Source organism: Notechis scutatus, chromosome 1, assembly GCF_049901735.1.
Source record: "Notechis scutatus isolate UNSWTSFEM ecotype Mainland chromosome 1, rNotScu1.2, whole genome shotgun sequence".
Classification (NCBI taxonomy): Eukaryota; Metazoa; Chordata; class Lepidosauria; order Squamata; family Elapidae; genus Notechis; species Notechis scutatus.
In genome coordinates, this window is record NC_142009.1 from 111,499,831 (window position 1) to 111,527,394 (window position 27,564).

A 27,564-nucleotide genomic window follows, 5' to 3' on the forward strand; every position below is an offset into this window, starting at 1 on the left:
GTTGCACGTGCATTGCATTACGCATGCATTAGGCACGCATGCGCACTCTTGCATGCACACGCATGCACTTTCGGCACGCAACGACAAAAAGGTTAGCCATCACTGCCCTATATGGATACATGTATTACCTTTGGAGTATACTGTCTCCCCAAAAATTGAGCACGCTTTGTTTTCTTTCCAGCATTCTAGAATTTTGAGGAATTTTTGCCTTCTGACATTTTTGGAAGGTTCCAAGCTTTTTTTTTTTCGGGATGGGTGGGTGTTTAGCTATTTTTCAGGATTTAGTTTTATCTTCTTTGAATAAATCTATATTGGAATATTGAGTTGCTAAATCTCCTCTCCTGGTCTTCTATCCTCTTAAAGATGTGTTGCACTGAACTAGCTTGCTGGAAGATTAAGAAGTACTGCTTGCCAATACGGTAACTCTGAAATTATATCACTTTCCTCAGACTTCTGAGGTTTCAGAACTTTGTTATATTCCTTTTCCGCACTGCTGTGACCATTTTATAAGTTCTTATACTTGTTCAGCAACCTACCTGTCAGCTATACATGATTTACTGTTGTGAAAGAGTAAATCTACCAAAATATGCTTTAAGAAAAATAAGTACTTTCCATTTGAAAGTATACCGAGCGCCTGCTGCTCATGGCTCACAGTTGTTTAGGAAAATATGTGAACCCTGAAGAACATCAATGTACATCTATTTTCTGGTTGAAGCACTCCACTTTCAAAGCTACAGTGTTTTTTCCCTTGAATGAACTTCCTTCTTCATACTTCTTTCTTTGCAGCTGCTGAGGGGGAAAAATGGCTCTTTATTGAAATGTGCAAGGTTTTTTTCCCCTTTTCATTGAACCAAGGCAATTAAAAAAAAATAATCAGTTGGTGTTGAACTCTAAATTTGAATTAACCGATTCAACTGATTAACTGGAAGGATCTATGAAATATATATATATTTCATACACGCCAGAAATACAAACACAAAACCATAAACTAGACAGACATATTTACATGCGCACATTTGGGTCTATATTCTGTATATGGGTCTTCTGTGTATCTTGTCTTTAGGATAACTTGTCAGATTTAGGGCTTATTTAAAATGAAAGAAAGCCAAAGCAATTTTCTTTATTCCGTTTCGGTCTCCTAAGGCCTCTCCCCGTGAGCTCATAGCAACAGGGGGGTTTAGGAGAATTCAGCTTTCTGCAAATTAATGTCTCGCATCATGAAAATTCAGGGCTCCCCTTCCCCCTTACCTTGAAAAGTAATACAGTGAGTGTGAGTATTATTTCTTGCCAGCGGGTGGAAGATGAATGATTTTGTCACAGTTTTCCTGCTTGATGAGCAGTGTCCTAAGGGTCAGGCTTAAGTCTGTGTCACTATGCTACTCATTACTCTTGAGCTAAATAAGGGCTGATTGGATCTAAATTGCCTAGCACATGGGCCGCAGATGAGCTCAGTGAGTAGGGGATGCCTGCTATTCAGACTGGGAGTAACCCCGGTGTGCAAATATGCTGCATTCGAACACACCATGGGAGAACTGAGGAGAACGGGAGGCTACTCACTGCTGCCAGCAAAAGAATCGAAATGTAAAAGGGAGGGGGGAAAAAAACCCTCTTTGATGCTGCAGTGTTAGAATTTGACATGTAGGAAGTGACAGGTTGATGGTACTTATTAGCTTTGGTCGGATTAGAGAACAGTCATCTGGTTTGTATAATGATAGAAGCAATCTCTAACTATCCTGGCTGCATCTGCTGACAGGATTGATGCTACGCCGTACCATTTGCTTTAATGGTGCGATGGGAGTGGCCTGAGCACAGTGGTCATGATTGACAGTATTATTCCCGGTTTCAATATTCCACAATTAGGGATGGGAAAGAGAAAAAATGATTTTTTTTCCCTTTAAAAAAAAACCAAAAAAAACAGATTGGGAGATATATGAAATAACTACAGGCAGTCCCCAACTTACGTCCACAATTGAGTCCAGAATTTATGTTGTGAAGTGAGAAATTTGTTGAGTGAGTTTTGCTCCATTTTATGACTTTTCTTGCCCCAGTTGTTAAAGTGAACCATTGCAGTTGGTTCAATTAGTAACACGGTTGTTAAATGAATCCAGCTTTCCCATCGACTTTGCTTGTTGGAAAGCCGCAAAAGGTGATCACGTCACCCTGGGACGCTGCAGCCGTGAACCAGTTGTCAAGCATCTGAATGTGTGACCAAGAGGATGCTGCAGTGGTGAAAAATGGTCATTGGTCACTTTTTTCACTGCTGTTGTAACTTTGAACAGTCACTAAATGAACTGTTGTAAGTCAAGAACTACCTGCAGTCAGTATGTAGGATGAAATAGCATTTTTGTTGTGAAATATATGATGGGTTATTTAATTATAGAGTTATTTAAAAGTTCAGCTTATTTTCTTTTCTTTTGGGAGAGGATCTTATTTCATCCCTTCACGTATGCATTTGGCAGTTCTGAAACTACAGTATCAGTGAATTCATTTGCATCAAATTCCTCAGAATAAATACTTTGAGATCCTCCAAAACTGGAACTTAGCAATATAATTTTCTCTTCTTCCTCGTTCTCTCATGAGTTCTTTGACACCTATCTTCTGCATTTTAGATCCTTCTCCTGAAATCTCATTTGGATTTTTTTAAAAAAATATTTCTCATGCTGATGGGCTCCCTTTAAAAAATCTGCGCATAGGCATAGGGTTTGTTTTTCTATAAATACAGTTTTATTTCCTAAATTAGTTTTTATAAATACTGTAGCATATAACAACCTCCTTTGTGCTTTACAGCTGGACTGAACTTCAAGTCTTATCATTCCCAACCAGGATGAGCTTTGGGAATGGAGGTTCAGCCCCTCTGGAGGGTATCAGGTTGGGTGTCAGCGTTCCAGAAAACCTCAACTCCAACCAATAACTCCGAGATAGACATCTTCTCAAATGTTCCTTTTATTAGAGTAATAAACTGGCACATCTGGGAAACCCCAAATCTGAAAGTTCCAAGTATCCCTCCAATAAGTAAAAAATTACAAATCCACCCCCTGCATTCCTCATTGCATCACATGCTCCAATCACCATCTGTCCCAACTTGAGACGTCTCCTCAACCCCTCCTCAGCCAGGTGCAGAAATAACATGGCCTTGACTTGGCAGAAGAATGCTGTTGTGTCTAACCACATACACTCCAAGAAATTCCCTCCTCCCATTTCCCCAGGCTCAAGAATGTGGCAATGTGGAAGCGTCTGGTGCTAATATGGCTTCCAAAGCTGACATTGGGTAAAAATGGGATCAGTGACATGCAAACAACAAGTTATGAACTATATGGAAATGAATTAATAAGTGGCCTTGGAGGACGACAGATTCTTTGTCTCCCAAGCAGCTGGGAATTAGGAAATTGGGAAATTGAAAGCTAAGGAATAAGCAAGAAGTGCAGAGTTGCAGGTTTCTTCTTACAACATATGGGTTCACTTGAAGCTTAGCCTAGAACTTTAACTTGGAACAGGCTGTTTGTCTCAAAACTTTACCTTTTTTCTATAACACCCAAGCAAACAGTTTTTGAATCTGCACTGCACATTTGTTCTCTTTGCTTTTTCTAGATACCGTGCCTTATCATTCATTTTTTTAATTATTATTTTTATTAGTTTATAATACAGCCTACAAGGAAAATACAAAAGAAAATAGTAAAGAAAATAGGGAAGGGAAAAGTGAGGGAAAGAAGGCGGGGGAGAGAGAGAGAAAGGCATTGACTTCCAACTCTTTGATGCATTAGAACAAGGCATTAACATCAAACCTCAATATGCCTTAGCATTCAGTTGTTTTTCCTTTTCTCTTTGTACAACTACCTCTTCCTCTTAACCAATGTTTTTCCTTTTTTCCTATTACTTCTGGAAAGAGGGGAAATGTGGATACTTGTGTCTGTGGGGGATCCTTGTACATTTTTGTTTGAGAAAATAGTATATGCAAGAAATCAATTGGTAAGTGCAGATGGGCATCAATTAACTTTGTAAACAGAATATCATATAGACAATTGACTTTAGTCAATAATTTAATTAGTATCAATTTATTATTTCCCTAACCCTCTTTTTGAAGTGTGGGTTCCTGCATAGGTTTATTGTCCTAGCAGTTTGGATTTCTAGATTTGAGTTCAACTGGCAATCCTAATTTAAGGAAAATGGGTATTGTGCAGCTTTTGTGTGCATGCGAACATGTGTATTAAATATTTCTCTCAAGCCTTCCTTAGAGGGGATGGTCATTAATTTCTTATCATTTTCCTTTCAGGTAAGTATGATCACGCTTCATGCTTCTTCTCTGCTTCTCTTCTTCACATCTTCCCAGGGAATAATTTTGTACAGGTAGTTCTCGGCTTGAGAAGACCGCAATTGAGCCCAAAATTTACGTTGCTAAGTGAGACATTTGTTAAATTAGTTTTGGCCCACTTTATGACCTACCTTGCCACAATGATTTGCCTCATGACTCCAAGACACTGTAACTGTCATAAATACGAGTCAATTGCCAAGTGTCTGGATTTTGATCATGTGACCATGGGGATACTGCAATGGTCGTAAGTTTGAAAAAATGATCATTCACTTTTTTCAGTGCCATTGTAACTTCAAATGGTCACTAAACGAATTGTTGTAAGTCAAGGACTACCTGTATTTCAATCAATGGGGGGACCATATAATCAACAAATATGTAGGACCTCCTAGTGCAAATTTTATGTTATATGTGTAATGAAAACTATGAATTAATCGGTTCACTTTATTACTTTATGTTTATCAGTTCTTACAATGGAAGTAATGTAAAATTAATCTACCGTAACTTTCTTGAAATTGTATGAAGGAAACATTGAGGTCTAGAATTTGGTCTAGTAACTCTACTTGATTGTAACATGCAGTGTGCAAGTAATCATTATGTTGAATCTCAATAATGTGTGACAGGTAAGTGAATCTGCAAAAAAATTAAATGTTTAAATCAAAACAAGTAGATCAGGTCAGATTTGAAATGTATGAAGATTTTATTAATGATTCATGAATACAGAAATGGAGCCAGTGTTACTACAGAAAGAAATTCTGTGGTTCAAATTGATGCTGAGCAAGTCAGTTATATTAATAAAGAAATTTGATTTAAATTTTTTTTTAAAATAAGTTTATGTCAGTACTTATAATCTTCACTTAATAAAAACATAACCTTTTTTTGACCCCCAAAAAGGTCACCAAAGCAACTTAATAGTCTAAACACAACCCAATAAAAAAAATTCCAACAAAGACAAATAAAACCTTGAAAAGAATAAAAAACTGACCATCAGAAGAAAGAAAAAATTCAATAACTCCTTCCATATTTCCCTTATAGAGAAGAAGAGTTTCATTGCTTGGAAATGGATGATAGTTAAACAAAGGGCCAGATTGTTTTTCAGTATTGTTTACAAGGTAGTATACTTCCTTAGCAAAACTCAGTATTTCTTTCTTTTGCCTTAAAAGAAATAAAATCTTCCTCAATGTTGTTTTTGCTTTTAAATTTCCCTTTTTATCTGTTTATATAAGCAATTTTTTTTCCATGTCTTTGCTTCAGGAACATGGCAGAGAAATGCAGTTGACAGAATGCTCATTGTTATCTTTTCAATTCCATATGGGTGGAAGGCTGCATTTCATTTAATTTATTACGAAAGAGTGCCTTTTTCCTGTTGCATTGTTGTGCCATACTGAACCTCTGGAATTTTTAATGACTCCAGCCACCTTTTAGAAGGTCAGAAGATTGAGTGATTGGTACTGCTTTAATAAAACTTTTTTTCTCCCCCTAAACAAGAACTGTTCTGGAAAGTCCTTAGCAGCTCCATCTCCATGTAAATGAACACTGTAAATTGTGCAGTGAGAATGAGGGTAGAAAGGAATTAAAATAATTCCAATAAATGGTTTAATTTATGCCTCAGCAGTTAAGCATGCTCCTGGTTAACAGAAATACCCTTCGGCTACACAGGATTTTGGAGGGTTGTAGGGCACTCATTTGCACATAAATAGCCATTAACTGATAAATTCCCAAAGGTCTCCTGTTGCATGCTAGTGGTTTTGACCTACTTAGCTAGCTTAAATTTGTTTTACAGAATTATTATAATTCTATCCTTGGCACTTAAACTTTGTGATTAATGCATGCCTCACAATACAATTAAACTATAATTACACAGATTTACAGTTTGCTATCATGGTGTTATTGTTATTACAAAAGAGCTGGGTTTGGCAAATATTAGAAGAATTAGGGTTCTGATACCCATCGCTTTGCAGTTATTAAGTGATTATGTTAAATGGGACTCCTTTACTTCGGAAGGAGAAGTGGGCAAGAGGTGAAACATTACCATATCAAGACAGCTTTAAAGTGATAGCGCAGAAGCTATAAAGTAATTTCTGTCACATAGCTAAATTGAATTGGATGTTACTGTGTCTCTTCAAACCAGAGAAAGACACCGTGTTGAATTTCGTGACTTCAGATCATGCTGTAAAAGAGTTTGAATTTAGACATTAGGTTAGCAGGGATGATTATTTTTGAGCCGTGTTGTAATGAAGCTTTTAGAGTTGCCTAAGGAAGCCCCTGCCAACCCTCAGTTAAATCCTGTGGTGGACCTATTCAAACAAGAGCTCTGATCCATTCCCTGCTAAATCAGATTGAAGAACAATCTGAATTCTTCTGGCTGCATTCAGCCCAAATATACCAGGGAGGTAGATTAAGATTAATGAGAAGGGCATGTTTGCTATAGCTGTCTACAGTGGGTCAGTGGCAATTTGCAGCATCTGTATTACACATCTGACCTGACCCTCTCTGCCCTTTAATACGTGTCTGGCCTACATGGCTGCTTTGTGACAGCACGTGGAAATTGATGATATAGACATGAAGTAAAATTTGCCTCTCTTTTGAGTGTCGTGCCACATACTTGGATTTTTCAGCATAACTATGATGATAATTCTACCAGCAAGATTCTTCACTTTGATTTGTACGACTTACCTACATTTGTAGGTGGAGATGTTAAGAAGAAGAAAAACTGCTTTATTGTTATTGAAATGATTTTGTGCTTATCTGGAGATTGTCAGATTCTCATCTGCAGATCTCTTTTACTAAGTATGAAAGCACATATAATGGTGGCACTAACCATCCATTCATAGGCACATGTACTGTAGAGTTAGAGGACAGAAAAGATGGGGGCAAGCTACAAGTGTGGGAATACTGATAATTATTCAGCCAGATGGGAAATTTGGAGAAATTTTAGTCCTAATTTTAAAAAAATAGAGTCAAGCTAATGTGTGAACCAGCTATTTTATTTTCTTGGCAACAGTACATATGTGATTTGTCATTATTTTTTTTTCAGTTTTCAAGTCTAGATTACAAGTTTCAGATTTACCAAATTTCTAACCAGGTCTGATACCTCTTGGTTTATTAAAAATAAGTCAAAGCCAACTAGATGCAGCCATGTGCTCTGCTCTAGAGTAGCGATCCCCAACCTTTACAACTTGGCAGCCTGGCCTCTGTTGGTGGGTGGGTGAGTGGGTGTGTTAGGTGTAGGCGTGCATGCTCTCCACTCATGCAAATGGAAAGAGAGGGAGGGAGGGGAAGAGAGAAAAGAGATCTCTCAAAAATACTTCAGTATGTACCAATAATCCTTGAGTTACAATGGCAATTGGAATCAGTATTGCCATTAGTAAGTATTGTAGTTGTAAAGTGCAGTGTCAAATGACTACATTGCTTAACAATAGCAATCCAAGCAGTCCTCCTTCCATTGTAACCCCAAGATATGCAGATCATTAAGCAGGAAGTAGCAGGAGTCCCAAATAAAGAGTGCTGGGGTACCACAGAGGGGTGGAGGAGACCCTGATTGGCCCAGCATAGCCTGTGCATGGGTTGGCGGGGGAGGTGCTATAGTGTAGCAACCAAGGGAAGGAGGACATGTGCAAGTGCAGGGAGGCTGAGGGAGGGAGCGCACTATGCATGCAAAGGGAGGCTATGGGAAGGAGGGTGCAGTGTGCTGCAGAGGAAAACCAGGAGAGAATTTACCAGTGACATGTGGCTTTCCTTGGCAGCTTCCCCACTGACTTTGTAGAAAGCTGACTGCAAAGGTCACAAATGGTGATCACCTGACCACGGGATACTTGCCAAGTGCCTAAATTGCAATTAGTGGGGGTACTAGAATGGGTGGAACTTTGGGGATCAGTTGCTGGTCTTATAAGTTATAAGACTGGTCTTATAACTTCTTCAGCACCGTTGCACCTTCGAACAGTTTCTGAATGAGAGGTCAGTAAGTGAGACCTATCTGTCAATTAATGGTTCATCCTGAACCGCACCCAAGAATAAAAAGTGCTAACCAAAAGAGGAAGCGGTCCCCATGTAAGGTCAAGTTTCCAGAACTAACCCAGTAATAGGTTGCTCTCCTGTAAATAGAAAATACCCTGCAATAATAATAAGAGTACTAATAAGTTCTGCAGTCCATTGATTTCTCTGGCTCAGTTCAAGCTACATTCAAATGTTCACAAAAAGAGAGAGAGAGAGAGGAATTTATGATACACATCCAGCCAGCAGTGCTGCTGTTAATACATCTGCTTGCTTGGTGGTTTTTCTTGATCCTGTGGAGTGAAAGGACAGGAGGATCAGCTCAGGTCTAAATGAGATTACAACTAGTTCCACAGCTTATCTGGTCTAATGCCAACTAGTGTGGCTTTGCACATCCTAAGGGGTTTACAACAGAAACTGTTTATTGGGTATCATTGGTTTACTCAACACAAGCAGGCTAATCCTCCTCAGTCTCAGCATGTTGCAAAATTGTATGTGAGTCCAAACCAAAAGCAAGTATAGCCAGAGGCTTGATAGCCCATTGTCTTGCTTTGTATTGATTTCCCTATCCTTTCTTTCAAATTCATTCAAAGCCAGTAAAAATAAAACCAATAAACGCACCTATCTCAAGCAAAAGGTTACTCTGACCTAAAAATCTGACAAAAGCATCTTAATCCTAAAAAAATGATGGTAGGTGTTCTTAGCAATTCCAAGTTTTCTGTGTAATTGCTCTTGCCCAAAATTCCAGGAAGAATCTTTTTTTTAAAAAAAAAAAAGCCTTAAAGCAGTGATCCCCAACCTTTTTTACGCCGCGGCCCGGTACCGCATCAGCTGGGCGCGCTGCCCGGTACCGGCATCAGCTGGCGCCGCCATCTTTTTGATGAAAAAGTGCTTCCGGTGACCTCACCGGAAGCACTTTTTCATCAAAAAGATGCGGCGCACGCTCATGAGCTTTTCCGGAGAAATGGCTTTCTACCCGGAAAAGCTCACGAGCATAGGCCGCCATCTTTTTGATGAAACGTGCTTCGGTGAGCTTTCTACCCGGAAAAGCTCACCGGAAGCACTTTTTCATCAAAAAAAGATGGCGGCGCCCAGCAAGCCAGCGGCCCGGTAGGAGTTGTTCCGCGGACCGGTACCGGTCCGCGGACCGGTGGTTGGGGACCCCTGCCTTAAAGCACAGAATAATGAAATGGCATTTGGTTTCTTATCCAACAGCAACTACCATTTTCAGTGCACTGCAGCATTTGTATTAGTAGACCAGCTACTAATTTGCCTCAACTTAAAAACCTAGTCAACTATCATTAGCTGTCTCAGCTAATTTCCCTCCCACTTCCTTTATACTGTATGTCATAATTACTTATATATCTGGATTTTTGATGCTGATGAAACTTGAAAATTAAATGGCAATATAATGCCACTTTGTATAGTATTTGTGGTTCTCTCATGTTTTCTATCTGGCATGAAATTACTGGAAGTCCCCTCTGATTTTTTTTAAGAGTAATATAGCTCTTATTATTTCTAGCATGGTTAGAGACTGGTTTGCCAATATATAAAAGACTTAATATCAGAAGATTAATCTCATGTTTGCAGCACAAACCCCATTCATAAAAAACAGAAGCTGAGCTGGTCTTTTTGGGCAAAGAGAACCAGCCATTTTTGCTTCAGCATTAAATGTTTCTGGAGATTCTTGGTCCTCCAGATCATGGTTGTCCCAGAGGTGCTTTTTTCAAATGGCAACTGGACTTTCTTCTTTGTTCCTTGAAGAAGTTTCGCTTCTGGTCTAAGAAGCATCTTCAGTTCTTCAGAATGAGAAGTGAAATGTCTTCAAGAAAAAACAAAGTCCAGTTGCCTTTTTAAAAAGCACCTTTGGGACTTCAGTGCTAGATATATCCATGTAGCTGTTGTGGTTAGCTGGCAGCAGGTGCAGGTGGCTGAGGAGAGTGAGGACTCTGATGAGGGGCCAGGACCATCATGGAGTGGACTGCTGCCTTCAGAGATTGTGGGGGCTGGCAGCAGTGATGAGGAGGTTCCCGAGGAACCTGTGCCAAGTGCACGTGCACAAAGGATTGCTTGGAGGTAAGAACAATTACAGCAGCACAGGCGACTCGGGAGTAAGGCTGCAAGGTAATGGCCCCTCCCTCAAAAGTGTAAAAGCCAGGTTTGGAAAAGTGTTCTTTGCAGATAGCAAAGATGTTCTGAAGCTCAACTTGTGGACATCTTAGTTCGTGTTTGGAGAATCTTGTACATTAGTTCTTATTCTGGGTTTTTGGCAGCATTGACGAACAACTTGGCAAGGCTCTTTCTTGTCGGAGCTAATTAGTGGAAAGCAGCCTTTTTTCTGTAAAGGAACAGAATTTGTTATTAAACCTTAAAAGGTGGGGGCTGCTATCTTTGTGTTTGCTCTTTGGGAACCCAGTTGGGTCAGAACAGTAGCTAGAAATCCTATCCCACATTCCTTTTTAGAGACTGCATCCTATTACTTTCCAACATGGTTTGGTGGAAGGTGCTTTCATATCATTGGTGTTGAATGGCCCAGTTTTGTGACATACATATATACATACATACATGGTATCTGTAGAAAAACTTCCCCTATAACCAAAACTTTCAAACTAGTCTTGATCAGTACAATCAAAGAGTTAAAGGTTTTCTTGAATTTTATCACTTTAATCTATGAATAGATATATCAAGTATTGGGATTGCTTTTCTCCATAAATTCCCTCAGACACACATGTGTAAAAAAAAAAAACATTAAAGAGAACAGCTATGTTTGTAATGCCCTTTTTAGTGCAAAAAGTTAGTGATTCATTTGCATTAGTAAATTAACCAAAATATGCCATGCTTCTCTGTTACTTATAGGTAGAAATTATATACATTAGAATAAAAGATCATAGGTGCACATGTAGCCCATTGTCAAATGTTTAAATATATATATTTTAGATATACCTGCCAAATTATTACTAAATGTAATTTTTAATGTAACCAAGTAAATATTTCAGAGTAAATATTGGGCAAACAGATTATTTATTGTACTCATGTATAAACATGCTATGTGTTGGTTTTTACAAATATTGGAGTGTTAAATCCAGATGTGTTTTAAGTGATAGACAAACTGACAAGTTTTAGAGTAATGATGATGTAGAAATACATTCATGTTTATATACTTTTAAAAATCTAAATTTGTCTAACATTTTAGAGTCTACAAATATTATGCCATTTTAAACTATATTTCCAGAGTGAATTATATACTGCTTAAACCTGTAATGTCTCTTTCATACATCTCTATTGAATATGTATCCTTTTAACTGCATGATGAATGTGTTGTGACAAACTGATAAGATTTTTTTACATGGTATTTTAAGTTTTCTTATGCCAAGAATTTGCAAGAGGCAATATCAGTTAGTTGGCAAAGACATGTCACAATAATGCTTCTTTAATTCTCTGATCTCTGTTGGTTAGCTGAAGAGCATAGTACATATATATGTGAGTAACAATTACAAGTTTTATCCTTTTCGTTGTGAAAAATAGGTAGATGACAACAAAAGTCACCATTTGTCTGTGAATAAGATCTAAAAAGTTACATGTATGTTTGATGCATGCACTAACATGTATGTATGTTTGGGTGTTTTAAGGGGCAACATCGCTTGAGCTTCTCACTAAAAGGTAAAATTTTGTTTGCTTAAATTTTGATTCCTGATAATACTACAGATACTACCGTAGTATTTAGAATAATACACAGGTGAATCGCCCATGACTTCCCATTCAGACTAATAGCCTTGGGCCCCTTCCAGTAATACCTAGGTCTGATTTTGCAGCACAGCTTGATTCTGTCCCTGAAAAACATTTGGCAGCTTCTGATACCCCTTGAAAAACTACTCCTGAAAATGGGCCAATAATTCAAAAAAGCATTTTGTATGATACTGTTATGCAAAAAAATGTGCATGCAAATATTTATACATATGCAGCTACCTAGTAGTTAATTCTTTGCAAATTTCCCCATAGGGAAATAATACGCCATTTTTTTTAAAAAAAAATGATATCTATATCTATGTCTATCTATATCTATCTAATCTATATATCCATATCTATCTATCTATATCTATCTATATATCTATACATATATGTCTATCATCTATATCTGTATCATCTCTCTCTCTCTATGAAATCCATGTTACACAATTCTAAAAAGTATAAAATTCAGTCAATAGGTACATTCTCTTATATATTTACTAGGAGCTAAATAGATTCCCTCCCCCTACAAATTCAGTTAAAAGTAGTTCTTTTAATCCATCTTTAAATTTAGGACTGATTTTCCATTTCAAGTACCTAAACAGCTACTGTATATAGGCCCCAAAGTGAGAGAAAAATAAGCCAGAAAACAGATATTATATTGTGTGTCTGTATTCATTATTCCCTTATATATTTCAGATGGTTTCTTTATCAAGGAGAAGTCCATAATGTTAAATGTCAGCCATAAGTCTTGTTTCTTTGACTGATGCAGACATGCAATACAGCATCTGTTTCTGTGTTTTTTTCCTTGTGATTTTCATCACGTTTTTCTTCCTTGCGGCTGCAATTTATAATTTTATTACAAAGTCTTCTGTTTCAGGCAGATTAATGCAGTTGCCACAGATGGATAGGGCAAGAAATATATACATTGAACAATCCAAAGTGAGGGAGGGGAATAAAGATAGAATGGTGTTTCCACAGGCTTTTTTGCCTCGGTGCTTCCACAGATTATTATGGACTGTGTAGAGCTAAACACTGCTAGATAATGAACATAACTCCAAGCAAATTATCACAACAGTCATTGGTCCCATACAAAATAAAGTCAGCATAATAACAGTGGAAAGAAACTCTGTTCTTGAAGAGTTAGGATAAAATTCACAAATATGCAAGTCCTTTTCTGCTTTCAATCTGGTTGTCAGCTACTAGCAAAAGGAGTTTGAAGACAACTGCCTTTCCTTGCAGTTTGCCACTGACTTATACCTTGTCTTTGATTTTACACTGCTGTTTGTAGAATTTAATAAAGCAAATGTAATAATGCTGCTAGTACCTTAATCTACCATCTCAATTTAGCTGACCATGAGATAAATAGGAGCAGGAATGATAGTGCATTTCTACGGATTGTTTTTAATAAGCATGTTATTTAGTTGATCGTCCAAGACTAGCAATGCCTCGCTTTCTAGTCTGCCAGACAAATTTATTAATGCTTCCTGCCCCTCCTCCAACTGATTCCCTGCAGACAAATCTCTATTGAGCCTTTAGAAAGTCACAACTTCCAAATTAGATTAAGTACTAGGAATTGTACTAGCAGAATCAAAGAAAATTGAATGTGTTATTGAATTCATGCCACATTGTCTCTGTAAAGGACTGACTTAAGATATAATAGTAACTTTAGTCCTTAGTTTGCTATGAGCATTGCTGCCACGTACTTGAAAAGGGTTAATCTTTGTTTGTTTTTTCATTTATCTCTACTGAGGCTGCAAAAAGAAAAAAAAACTTCAGTGATAAATGCTTTTGAGGGAGAAAGAATATTCATAGATTTCTGTGCCTGACCCAGTTTCTGTACATCGTGCATAGAAAATTAACAAATCATGAAAGATTTGGCATTGGAGTGTAAGCATACTTTCTTGTCATTTGATAAATACATTCATTTTAAAACTGCCTGTTTCCCATTTGGCCCTGACATATTAAGAGGTGCATAATTAATGGAGGAAATAAATAATTAACATTAACATTACGGTGCTTAATATGCCATCATTTATCCATCAAATTGCTTGTATGCATAAATGCCCTTCCATCAAGTTTTGAATTACAAAAGGTGATTTCTAAATCCTTAGTTTGTGTGTTGCACAATGACTATTCCAGTGCATCTAAAAAAAAAAAAAATTCAATTACTCTTCCTCCCAGGGCAATAGACTTTATGGCCACATCACCTTTATGTCTTCTTAGAACAGCACATGAGCAGTTAAACCAGGGACTTCGGTTAGGGAATCCAGGCCCCAATGCACAGCCTTCATCAGTGGCGAAAGAGCACCACCTTGCTGTTGCCAAAGCTCTCTGGAGAAATTTCTTTCCCTACTTGAAGAGCCAAAGGATGGTGAAGACTCCCCCTCCTCAGCTTGCAGACACAGCTGCAGGTTTGTACTCCAATTTGACCTCACCTTTCTTGTTACCGTGATGCCTTCTTCCTGTTTCTAAATAACTTGTTACTGGCTATAGTAGATTTTACCTGCACATTGTAAGATTCCTGTTCCTGTAAGATTCATCCTTTTGATGCATGCATATACCTCAATGGGGAGGGAGGGAGAGAGAGGGGGAGAGAGAAAGAGAGAGAGGGAGGGAAGGAGAGAGAGAGAGAGAGAGAGTCATATATTCCTCTTAGTAGACGGCTCACTTTATTCATAGAGTCCCTCGGATCCATAAATATGAGTGGCACTTTTTTTTTTTTTGTTAGATGTTCATTATATTTGAAACATGTACTTGTGATCTTAAGCAATGTTAACAGTTGATATGTCACCATATTCAATACCATGCGTGTTCTCTGTGTTTAAATGAGTTTGTTCAGAGTCTCTTGCCGCTACAAATTCCCTTCCCCCGAGTTTCTCTAGGATTATGATAATCTTCACTGTTCTGTTTAAAAAAAAAATAACACCCTTATATTCTGGAGTCTTATAATGTAAGAATGCCGCTCAAAATTCTAGCAGATGGAACAACATCTTACAATAAAACTATAAAAGTAGTGATCCTTGACTTCACTGCAGTTGTGCCCGTCTGATCCGGTCCCTTTGTATTTTAATATAGTACTATTTCTTCCATGAAATTCCTGTATACTAACTCTGTATATTTCAACTCAGTGCAAGAAAGCTTGCACTTAGTTATAATACCTCACTGAATCCATTTCAGTATTATTAGTAAAAGATAGATTTGAATTGACATCTATTTTCCTCAATATGAATTAAGAACTGAACATATGCACTATTAAAAAAATCCTAGTCGTTACTGAAACAAGACCTTGAACTTCAGCTTTGCAATAGATAAGATATAATAATGGCAGAATAAAATGCAATTTCCTTGGCAGATAATGGCATACGGATACTAAACACTAAAGCAGTGGCTCTAGTTAGTACCTTCTTCTAGTCAATTCTAGTTTTCCTTGCATAGTTGCTTTAAAAGGTTTTTAAAAAAGAAACTATGTAATTGATTATCACTAACATTAAGAATATAGCAATATTTATGTTAAAATGCTAAAGAATAATGAAAGTATAAGTTTCTTAATACATATTCCGTGAATGAATAAATGACATAGCACAGTTAAGTTTTAACTTATTTTGATTGAGGAATTAGTGCCAATATCATTTTCCTCTCTCCCCAAATGTCCGCAAAGATAAAAATAAACTCGGGTTATAAATAGAGTGGGTTGATCTATGCTATAGGGTAAGTCCAACTGATGAAGCTGGTTTGACAACATATAGCATAATCGGTGTCACTATGATTCCTGTTTCCAGTTTCTTTCATTTTTAACAATAGAATTTCCTGGAAATAGAAAGCAGCTGGTGGAAAGAGATTTTAAGATACAAACAGCAAGTAGGAAAAGCTGAAGCATATGTCTTGAAGCTCTGCTCAAGATTTCAGATTATTTATATTCACTGGGGAAGGGGAAGGAATGTTAGTATTAAAAAAAATAAGTAGTATACAAAGCATGGAGGTTTGTTCTACTTCTCTGCTTTTCTAACACATAGCCACTTTTGTTTTTAAAAAACAGGTTTGACTTTGTTAGCATTGGATTTACCCAGCACATGTACCTCAGATCTCCAGCCTCAGCCAGTTATATCTATGATGCAGTTGTTTGGATGGGATGATATGGTTTGCCCTCAGCTGGTTTCAAGGTATCTAACTCACCTGATACAAAACAGGTAAGCCATACAACATCTTGGTTAAATAAAAACAGGTGTTGGCATAACTTTGGTTTACTTCTTCTATTGCAGTAACGTGGTTTTATTCACTGTAGATTTCTATGAAATTCTAGATTTTTTTCAGTTAGATAAATAACAATGCCGATATTATCCTTCCAAAACACTAAATAATCCAATTTCGAAAACCATTTTGTCATGCTTTTGACTTAATTCTTCTCAGTCTGCTAGGAAACAGGTATATGGTGGGGAAAGAAGAATGTCAAAATAAAAAAGAAGGGTATCAAAAGATATGGTAATGAAGAAGAAAGGGAATGGATGCATGTTAGAGATTAAATTGCATTTCCAAACAGAATTATTATTTTTCTTCTCTTAATAGTTCAGGAGAATCAACTCCAATACATTATAATATTAATTTTCCTGAAAACATTGATGTTGTATTATATTTTCATTGATTTTCCTAACTCCCTGTCCTATACAAGCTGCTTTGAACTCTCCAGCTGTTCTGCTAGCTGTACATTGAAGCACTATTAGAAAACTGGGAATAAGTGAGATCCTAGATTTTGCTACAGTTTGCATTGCGCAAACTAGGTTAAGGTGTTAGTTCTGCCCAGTTTTGGGAGAAGTCATGATATTCTGTGTCACAGCGTATATAGGGCATTTCTTAGGGGCAGGAATTCTTGGAATCATTTACAGATTAAAAAGAATGATATAAATCAAGGGGGAAAATGAGTTTTCTATTATCTAATTTGTTTTTCTTTATTGGCTTTCTTTTCTATACAGTGCACTGGCTGAAGCTCTTACTGGCATGGGTCATTCATCTTACCAATCCTTGTTCATTCAGTCATGGTTTCGATGCATTTTACAAATGTTTATCAATCAGCCTCCCGAGACTTTGATCAGAACAGATGCTGACCAAACTACCAGTATGTGCATTGGTTTATATGTGTTCACCAGCAATAGAAACTTAGTCTTTTCAACTATGTGCACAATGTTAGTTTACCACTACCATCACCATCATTACGTTTTTTGCCTTTTTATTCTTCCAGTGTATGTTTGCCTACTTGGGCAATTGATTAGTTGCTTATTTTTAATTCAATTTAAAGTAAGTATGTTCATTTGAAAACAAAAGCAAAAATTCCCAAACATTGATGAATAATGTAATTAATTGGAAATCATAGATTAAATCTGATAAATTATTTCAAAACATTTTAACTCATGTGAGAAGGCATTTTGCTGTATGACAATTGAAAGTCTGTGTTTATAGATATTAATGCTAGTTAATTAATGATTCTTTTTATTATATTTTTCAAGCAAGGGGGGAGACAACTGTGAAACTGGAATAAAAGACACCAGATGCATTAGTGGTCATTTCTTTTATTTTAGATTTTGATCTTTGATGATCTCACCTAAATTGGAGTTAACCTTATGAGCTTGGATGACTTGAATAGTGGATAAAATGTAGAAATGTAATGGGCTTAGGTTTGTCTTTTTTTAATGTTTACTGGAGTATACAGATGTTTGCAAGGGGGAAATAACAAAGATGAAAAGAGAGAGGCTAAAAGCAAAAGGTTGGGGGGAAGATACTAACTGTCATAGCATCTTATGATGTCCAAGAAATATCTATGCTTTTTTAAAAAAACCTGCTCTTTTACAGTCTTTCGAATCTGAACTTGGTTTAGTGATTAAAGTATTAGTCTAGAACAGTGGTTCCCAAACTTTTTCAGTCCACCGCCCCCTTGGTGCTACAAACTCACCCTCAATGCCACCCACCCAGGGGCAGGATTCAAATTTCTGTGGGTGTGGCCTAATTTGAGGGTGTGGTTTGCTGGTCACGTGGCTTGCTGGTCACGTGACTGGGTGGGTGTGGTTTGGTAACTGGCAATACAAGTGGTCCTCACTTAATGGCCGGTTGCTTAGCAAGTGTTCTAATCTATGACTGGCCTCCCCAGAACTACTTGACCTGTTTTTGGAGTTTTGACAGCCATGCACACACATGTACACATACTCCTTTCCAAACCTCCTGAAGCAGGTCATTGGACTAGAATCAGCAAAGCATCTCTGATTAGATTCTAGTAATGAATAAAATCTAATCAGAGATGCTTTGCTGATTCTTGTTGATTTGTTTTATTTGTATTTCTTTATTTTATGTTGCTGAATTGCACTGACATGTATGTCCCTTCTTGGGCACAACCCAGAAGCTTTTGTGATTCTTTGCAGAAAAAATTACCGACCTCTGGTTTTGCTCTACTTTTCAAATGCGCCGTCACTGCCGCATTCTAGGTGCCAGTCCTGCAGGTCCACCCCATTGAGCCTGCTGCACTGGAGGGACCTGCCCAAGCAAGTCCACCAAATCAATAGGGTGAGCCTGGGCGAGGGAAAGAGAGAGAGAGAAAAGAAAGAAGGAAGAAAAGAAAAAGAAAAGGGAAAGAAAGAAAAAGGGACAAAGAAAGGGGGGATGGAGGGGGGAGGGGGAGAGAGAGAGACCTGATGCATCAGATTGAAATGAAGCCTAGTTTAGAGGCCCTTTTCCACATTGAAACATCTTTCCCAGCATCTTTGCCAGCACATTGAAACATCTTTGGCTTCTATTAATTAAAGATTTTGTGTACAAAACATGGCCAAGACTATCAGGAAGCTCTCACATTTTGTTGAGGCTTTAAACAGGATCCATTGGACCAGACCTCCACCCTAAAAAATTACTTTTCTTTTTATTACAGCGCCAATTCTGAAGAAGGCAAAACCAAAATGTATTGGTAAATTACAAGAACACAAACACACACACATGCACACACACTCCCTCCTAACCCTGCTAGAGCAGATGATTGGACCAGAATAGATATCTCATTATCTTTATCCTCCCTCCCTATTTTTCTTTCTGTCCCTTCCTTCCATCCCCCTCTTTCTTTGTCCCTTTTTCTTTCTTTCCCTTTTCTCTTCTTCCTTCTCTCTTTCTCTCTCTCTCTCTTCCTCTCTCTTTCCCTCTCTCAGGCTCACCCCATTGACTTTGTGCACTGCTCCATTCAGACTTGCTTGGACAGGCACCTCCAGTGCAAGGGACTCAGTGGGGTGGACCTGGGGCCTCGCCCTGAACACCATGGCGGCGGGATGTTTGAAAAGGGGAGCAACTCAGAGTGGCTTTGCTCTCCTTTCCCAACACTGCGTTTGGGGCAAGGCCCCGCCGCCCTGAACACGGCGGTGGCAGGATATTTGAAAAGGAGAGCAAAGCCTCTCCTTTCCCAATGCTGCGTTCGGGGCAAATCCCTGCAGGATCACCCCATTGAGCTCCTTGCACCAGAGCGTGCAAGTCAATGGGATGATCCTGCAGAGTCTTGCCTCGAACGTGGCGGCGGGATTTTTTCTCACCCCTGAGTTGTGCCCTGCCACTCACCTCCAGCGCCCCCCTGCCGGCCCCCTTGCCTCTCAGTGCCCCCCTAAGGCATCCCACCGCCCCCAGGGGGCAGTACCGCCCACTTTGGGAACCACTGGTCTAGAACTAATAAGACTCAGATTCAAATTTATCCACTTCCATCGGAGCTCCCTAAATGACTTGGCCAATTACACTCTATCTTTAAGGTTTTTTGTAGTTGTTCAGAAAAATGGAGGAGTAAATGCAGGGTTTACTGCTTTGTGCTCCTTGAGAAGACACAGTATATAAATCCAACTGACAAATACTGGTGGTAGAGTACAATTCATATCTTCCTCTTGTAGAAGTTGTAGTTCATCATACCTGAGGAACTGTCTTAAGGATGTATACTTGATGGAAAAGGTCCAATGCTAAATGACATCAAATTCTTGTGTGCTGTGTTGATAAATAGATAAGGCTTATATGGAACAACTGACTGAACTTACAAGATTGATATTCAAACTGCCAGAAGTAATAACTATCTTCTCAAAGTCTCACTTTGATGAGTCCGTCTGCAAACAAGATGCTAAGGAGGCTGTTTTCCGGTTCATTGAGGTACGGTGTTTATTATAAATAGCAATTTTGGAGGAATAGAATTAGTAAACACCCTATCCTATCTTAATAGAATAAATGTGTCCCAATATCAAGAATTGCTCTCTGTTTTTTCTCCTATATTTTCTTAGGCTGTTGGAAAAAACTACATTGAGCTTCAGCATCTGTCTGAAAAATCTGTCATGGTGACAAAGGCATTAGTATATCTTGGTGACATATTAAAATATGTAAAACCCTATTTAATAAAGAAAGGGCCTGCAGAAGGACTCCATCTCACCTACAAGATCATAGGTAATTTTCATGCTTAGTGCTCCCCTTACCAACAATATAAAGCAAAGCCATTAGCATCAATGTTTCCAGGCAACTTCTCCAGCAGAAGAACTTCTAACCTACAAAAGCCAGGTTGTCCTTTGGTTCCCTTGCAAGAGTCTGTCAATAAAACCAGCCAGGAGACATAGTTCAAGGAGGGCTATGTGCATTAAGAGTTTGCTGGGATGCGCATTTGTTGGGGTTCTCAAAAACTCCTTCTGCAGCACATTGAGACAAGTTGAGAATAAATCTTTGCAACCAGTTAGATTTCCCCAGGAAGATCTGTCTCCAGTCTGACCCTTCAGATCCCCAGTCTTGCACCCATTGCTGCTAGAGTTTGAGTCCATCAATCTTATTGCTGGCTGTCCTCTTCTTTCCTCCTTCCATTTTTCCTAGTATCATAGCCTTGTGAAGAGAACTGATTCTTCACATAACCCGTCCAAAATGTGATCATTTGAATCTGGTCATTTGCGCCTTAATTGATTTCTGGATTTCTTCTAAGATCTATTGGGGTGGGTTTTTTTTTTTAACTGTTTTCTTTTCTGTTATCTTCATTATTAAAGTTCAGAAATGTTGAATGTCAATACCCTTTTATGCTGCTTCTTTGAAGCCCATTTCTTATTTCCATAAAGTATGATAGGGGAAACCATTGCCTTCATGATTCTTGTCATTGTAGGTATGGATAACACCTCTTTTCCCAGAATGAAGATAGTCTGGCCGTTCATACACTCACATACAATTCATACATTTTTAAAGCTATTGGATGTGAGTGTACAGCATGCAGTTCTTTTTTTCCAACTTTCTGTTTTGCAATATAGTCAAGGAAAGTGAGAAATTTTCCCTCCTTCGTCCCTTTTTATCATTGGAATGCTGCTTGCATTGATGACCAAGTATTTTAGCATAGCGAAGTAAATCATGGTATTGCCCCCACTTGGAAAGTAAAAGATTTTGCTTCTAGATGGTAAGTATGTAGCAATTTCTAATGCTTTTTCTTTTTTAAGGAAGGGCATTACTTGGACAGTTAGCAATTCTTTGGATTGGCGACATAGCGTAGTTTTCCTCTTTGGAACATGGTCCCATGTTGGATGATTGGTTTTTTTGTCCTCCTGGTTAATATCCCACATCATAATGCTCCTTCCGCCCTTCTTCCCTTCCTCTCCTGACCACACTTGTTTAGAACAGGGGTGTCCTGTTTAAAACTGGTGGTCCGTGGGCCAGATGCGTCACACGCAGGCCATGCCCATCCCGGCTCCACAAAGGCAAAAAACATCACAATATGTTGTGATACATCACGTGACACGATCGAGTTTGACACCAGTGGTTTAGAACAGTGGTCCCCAACCTTTTTTGTACCAGGGACCAGTTTCAAGCACAAACACTTTTTCAAGGACCGGGGTGGGGGGGAATCCGAGTTTGGTTGTTTGCTTGCAGACATTTCATTACCTGACTAGGTAACATCTGATGTTGTTACCTAGTCGGGTAATAAACGTCTGCCAGCAAACCACCAAGTTCAGGGAGCGCCTCGGCCCTGCCTCCCTCAGCCCCATCCCTCAGGTGTCTCCCTCCCTCCCTCAGGTGTCTGCCTCGTTCCTCTCTCAGTCGCTCTCGCTGCTCCACCAGCCCAGGAAGAAACTGCTTCAAAGAAGCCGGGGGTGGCTTTTCCTGTCGCCGCAGCTCCTCCGAAGCGCCCGTTTACCCCCACCCGCCCGCCCGCCCGCGTTCAACCCAGTGCTCCGTTCTGCCTGCCTGCCTGCCTTCGTTTCGGAGCAGCTTCGGCTGATAAAAAGAGGCGAATAGTTATTATTCTCAGCCGAAGCTGCTCCCAACCAGAAACGAAGGCAGGCAGGCAGGCAGAACGGAGCACTGAATTGAAGCGCGGGCGGGCGGGCGGGCGGGCGGGGTGGGGGTAAACAGGCGCTTCGGAGGAGCTGCGGCGACAGGAAAAGCCACCACCACCACCACCACCCCGGCTTCTTTGAAGCAGTTTCTTCCTGGGCTGGTGGAGCAGCGAGAGAGCGACTGAGAGAGGAACGAGGCGGGAGGAAACCGAAGCTGCTGAGCCAGAGAGCAGGACAGGCTTCGGTTGCTTCCTCCCTCCCCTTCTTTCATTTGTGTCCTTGATCCCGATCCCAGCAGCATTCACCGAAGGCGAAGAAAGCCGCCATTTTTTTAAAAAAAAATTTCTTTGCGGCCCGGTACAGAGTGCTCCACGGCCCGGTACCGGTCCACGGACCGGTGGTTGAGGACCCCTGATTTAGAAGGCTTGACTGGGGTTAACCAAGACAGGTTAAAAACTTCAACAGCTCCAAAGCTGCCTCCTCCAAAGTAGTTCACCAGTTATCATCCAACCTTCTCTCATCTGCCAGCCTTAACCCATATGAACTTCCTGTCTCTTCTTTCCAGAAATTAGCGAGAAACTATAGAGTTCTTGCTTGTTTGGAAAGATCACATTATGACATGATAATTGACAGCAACAGACTGTCAATTTTTACTTTTCAATTAGGAGGAGTAAGTTTAGTTAGGTACACTGAAAGACTTGGACATGAATCCAAGCAATATTTAACTATGTAAAGGGAAGCAGGAGGGGAAGACTTCTCATTCTGGTTATGTTGTAAATAGGTATAACAGCTAAATTGACTGCTACCAGCTACTGTTAACAGCTACCAAATCATAGTACCAGCTGGAGACCAGGACACTTAAGGGTCCTTCCTTGGACAGTGGGTTGGACTAGAAGACCTCCGAGGTCCTTTCCAGCCCTATGATTTTAAGAATTCTTTTTTCCCCTATAGGCCCTAATAATCCCTATACAGGTAGTCCTCAACTTAAAACCACAATTGAGCCCCCGATTTTTGTTGTTAAGTGAGGCATTTGTTAAGTGAATTTTACCCCATTTAACAACCTTTCCTCCCAAAGTTACTAAGTGAATCACTGTAGCTGATAAGTTAGTAACCTAGTTGTTAAGTGAATCTGGCTTCCTCATTGACCTTTCTTGTCTAAAGGTCGCAAAAAGGAATCACGTGATCTTGGAACACAGCAACAGTTATAAATAGGAGTGGCCAAGCGTCTGAATTTTGATCACATGATGGTGGGGGTGCTGCCACCATCAGAATATAACTTTGAAAAACAGTCATAAGTTACATTTTTCAATGCTGTTGTAACTTTGAACGGTCACTAAATGAACTGTCATAAGCCGAGGACTACCTATAATTACTGAAAGTAGTTCTGCTCTTTCTTACAGACTGCTGTCTTGAGGTACTTGCAGCCTTCCTCCCTCCCTTTCCTTCTTTTGGAATGCTCTCCTCAGTTCTTGGGAGCTGCATACTATTACATCTTTTATTAAAAGTTCTTCACCCAGGTTGTCTTTGTGTCAATATTATACATTTTAAAAGTGAGAGAAAATACTATAGTACTTAGGTTCAATTTTTTGTTCTTTCTTCTAATAACTAATTCTTTTTTAATCTCTGCTCTACTTTAACACTCTTACTTAGGAAACATATTAAATACAAATATTGTAACTTGTACCTGTCACTCTTTCAGTTATAGCTATTTGGAAGAGCAGCATAAGAAATCCCAGAAAACATATCTCCCTTAGAAGGAATTTCAGCATATTAAAGCTGTGTGACACCATCATTCCCAGAATAGCCAATCCATTGATCTTCTTGTGGTATTCAGAGTCAATCGATAGTGTTAGTTTTGATTCATTTTCCTGTGCAAACCTAAAAAAATTACTGAGGAATAAAAGTGGGTCACATATTCTGTTGTAATGCAGGCTCCGTCATTCTGTGAGGTTTCTGTTGATGTATTTGAAGCAAGACTATCCTTTTTCCCACTGATATTTCCTGAAGGGGGATTCAAAATACGTTGCTGAACGTTTGTGCATTCATAACATATGCTTTGCTATTTATTTATTTGTTCATTTATTAACCAACTACGTTACTGCTTTTGATGAAAAACAAAAGGCAAAAGCAATTTGCATTAAAAATGATCATACCAAATAGTAAATATAAAGTACAAAAGCAGCATACATTAGCATTATTTCCTTGAGTATACTATTCCCTGACGTATCTGGTTTCAGTCCAAAGTTCACAGCTCTCATTTTTAGTTCACAGTATAAATGGACGTTCACCATCCCCAGGATTATTAAGCGGGATATATGGAAATGTGACTATTGGGTTGCTATAGTTACCAGTAGACATGAAATCCGGCAGAAATATTTCTTCATGCTTCCTCTCTCCTTTTGCAGTTTGACTTTTGGTTTTCTTGGTTTTATTTCCACAGGATGCCTTGTAAAGTCCTGGGCAGCCATATTGGCTACTTCCAAAGCACAGCCCCTCTTGTTCCGTATTATAGATTGCTTGCTTTTGCCCCATGCTGTGCTTCAGCAGGATAAAGAGCTACCTGCAGTGATGTTGGCTGCCATTCGGGAGAATCTTCCATTTTTCCTTCAGGTGCGTTGGTTTCTCTTTTTCTCTCTATACTATGTTCATGTGAAAACACACACCCAGGGATACACGCACACACATACACACACGCAGAGAAGAGCCACTTTGATGTAGTGGTTAAGGTGCTGGCCTAGAAATCAGGAGTCTTATGAGTTCTGATCCTGTTTTAGGTAACCTTAGGCAAGTCATACTCTCTCTCTCTCTCTCTCTCTCTCTCTCTCTCTCTCTCTCTCAGCCCAAGCCCACCTCACAGAATTGTTGTGGAGAAAATAGGAAGAGACAGGAATATTATATGTGTTTGCCACCTTAAATGACTTATAAAAGTAATAAAAGGTGGGCTTAAAAAAATCTACAGTATGCACATAGATTTTCACAATATAAGTAATAATGAGCATATGTAGGTAAAAACAAATACTGCAAGATTTGGGGTGATTACATGTTGCTCAGGTCCTGATTTTAATTATCTCAAAAGTATTTGGTACTTGTTGAATTTATATTTACTGACAATATAAATATAAATTCAATACAAAAATCGTCTGTCGCAAAAACGACTGCCTGCGAAGGCTTCTGGATTGGGGCTGAAAGGCGAAAGTGGAAGCAGTATGCTCCATCCCATTTTTGGGTAGACCACGTTGCCCTGATAGACTGGTCTCACCAGAAAAAAAACACTTATTTGGTACTTGTTCAAATACCTGACCTAGGCACATTTCTCTCCCTTATGTGTTTAAAAAAAATGAAAACTGCATTGGTGAAGCAAATGATTGCTTATTTATCATTCACTGATTATGGATATTCCTCACACAATCACCATTTGTTTAGTGGCCATCGGAAGTTACAATGGTACTGAACATATGATATGTAACACGTAGTCCCTGAAGTTAACAGCCATTGCAGTACCCACACTCACATGACCCAAATTTGGGAACTTGAAAGCCTGTGCCCACTTCCAACTGCTAAAGGGCTTCAAACGCCCCCCCCCCCTCCAACTCTGCCCTTTGGGTTAACCCTAACCCTGCAAAGCAATATTTCTTGGTGACAGTGGCAATGGTAGTGCTTTCTTCTGCTGATAACATACTAGTTTTCACTTGATCATTTTGCTAGTGTGAATTCAATATAAGATTCTTCATGAATTCTCCAATAATAACTCCATATGGTTATGGAGTCATGATTTACTTCTGTTCTTGTTAATCTTAGAAAGCGTTTTCAACAAAATCTGTTTAAGCAGATAGGAAAAAATTAATAGAACAAACAAAAAGTCATGAACAGAAAATTCTTTACTCTGGCTAAAGCAAGCATGAATTTCCAAAGCATTCATAGTATTTTTAAATGAACTGTAAAACATTGAGGTCCTCCACAAAAGGTTTCCTGACATAGCTTTTTATTTTTTTAACTTGAGGAGTTTATATATTAATTCCAAATACTAAAACAAAAACAACAAATTATTGGATGGAAGCAAGATAGGAAAAAACGTTTTTAACCATGGATAAGTGATCTTCAACAACTAGTATCCCCAAAGAAGGCTTTATTTTGTTTTAATTCCTTTTATGAATTATGCAAACACAGTTTATGCCAGTTATTCCTGCACGATTGAATTACATAATTGAATTTTTGGTCAAATATGCAAACAAGTCCCGTTGTTCATTTAAGCTAGGCGTTTTATATTAATGACCAAATAATATGTTAAAAATTGTTTGGAACATTTATATGATTGTATAATATAATTGTATGCTCTATGTGTATATTGTCCCATGGCTACTTAATTTTTACATTATCAATCTTTAAACTAAATAAAATGTCATCAACCAAATGTTACAGATGGGCACATGATAATGCTACTATACTTAGATTATACACTGGTCCAATCAATATCACCATGGACTAAAGAGGGGCACACTATTCTTTGTCACTCTTCTGTAGAGAGTAGCACCTGGAGTTGGAACTCAATAAAACTAAGTATTCCTAAACAGGCTTGGAAGCCTGACATGGATCATTAACGGGTAGAAGTTCAAGCAAGTGGTACCAAGGGGTGATTTTCTACTCATCTGATTATTAAAAAATAAACTTTTATATGAAGCAGAAGGCTCAAGGGGCATTACAGAACACAAGGGGATTTCAATTTATCCCAGCTGCTATTGGGTATTTTGTAGCAAACCCACTGGACCAATTTTTCTATAAAGTAGAATTTGATTTAGGGAGAAAAAAAAGGTAATCTGCTTGAGACCATATCAAGTCTCTGAAGTGTTTCAAGTGCTGGATTGCATTTCAAATGTGGCATGCGGTTTTACAAGTAAGCCTAGGACCTGGATGAAGATATTTAACATTTTGATTAATGCTATTTGTTTGTTTTTTTAATATAACAAGGCCTGGCCCCTTTAACACAGACAGATTCTTTGTGTGCATCCTGAAAATTGTAGACTGAGCTTTCTCCCAGAGGCTGGTGAGCTACAAGTACGCTAAAGACATTGAAATAAAGAATTTCCAATATGGACAAGCAGGAAGAGTGAGGTAGAAGCCCTCAAGTTTAGTAGCAAAAACTTAGCTTCGTGTTTTTCAGGTGGCATGATGTGTCAAACCTCTTATCCTCCCAGGTAACATAGTGTTTTTCCTTGAAGATCTTAACATCCTCCCTTTAGCAATTCTCAT

General features: G+C 38.8%; 1 protein-coding gene across 2 annotated transcripts in view; it reads left to right on the forward strand.

Annotated features, from left to right (window-relative positions):
- Window positions 1-27,564, forward strand: part of MMS22L (MMS22 like, DNA repair protein) — a 91,797-nt gene that overhangs the window by 51,205 nt on the left and 13,028 nt on the right. For both annotated transcript variants that reach the window (XM_087943089.1, XM_026666588.2), the window contains exons 15-20: window positions 14,252-14,439; window positions 16,065-16,215; window positions 16,996-17,138; window positions 20,031-20,173; window positions 20,302-20,461; window positions 24,758-24,927. In XM_087943089.1, coding sequence (XP_087799215.1) covers window positions 14,252-14,439; window positions 16,065-16,215; window positions 16,996-17,138; window positions 20,031-20,173; window positions 20,302-20,461; window positions 24,758-24,927 — 955 coding nt within the window. The remainder of the gene's footprint in view (window positions 1-14,251; window positions 14,440-16,064; window positions 16,216-16,995; window positions 17,139-20,030; window positions 20,174-20,301; window positions 20,462-24,757; window positions 24,928-27,564) is intronic.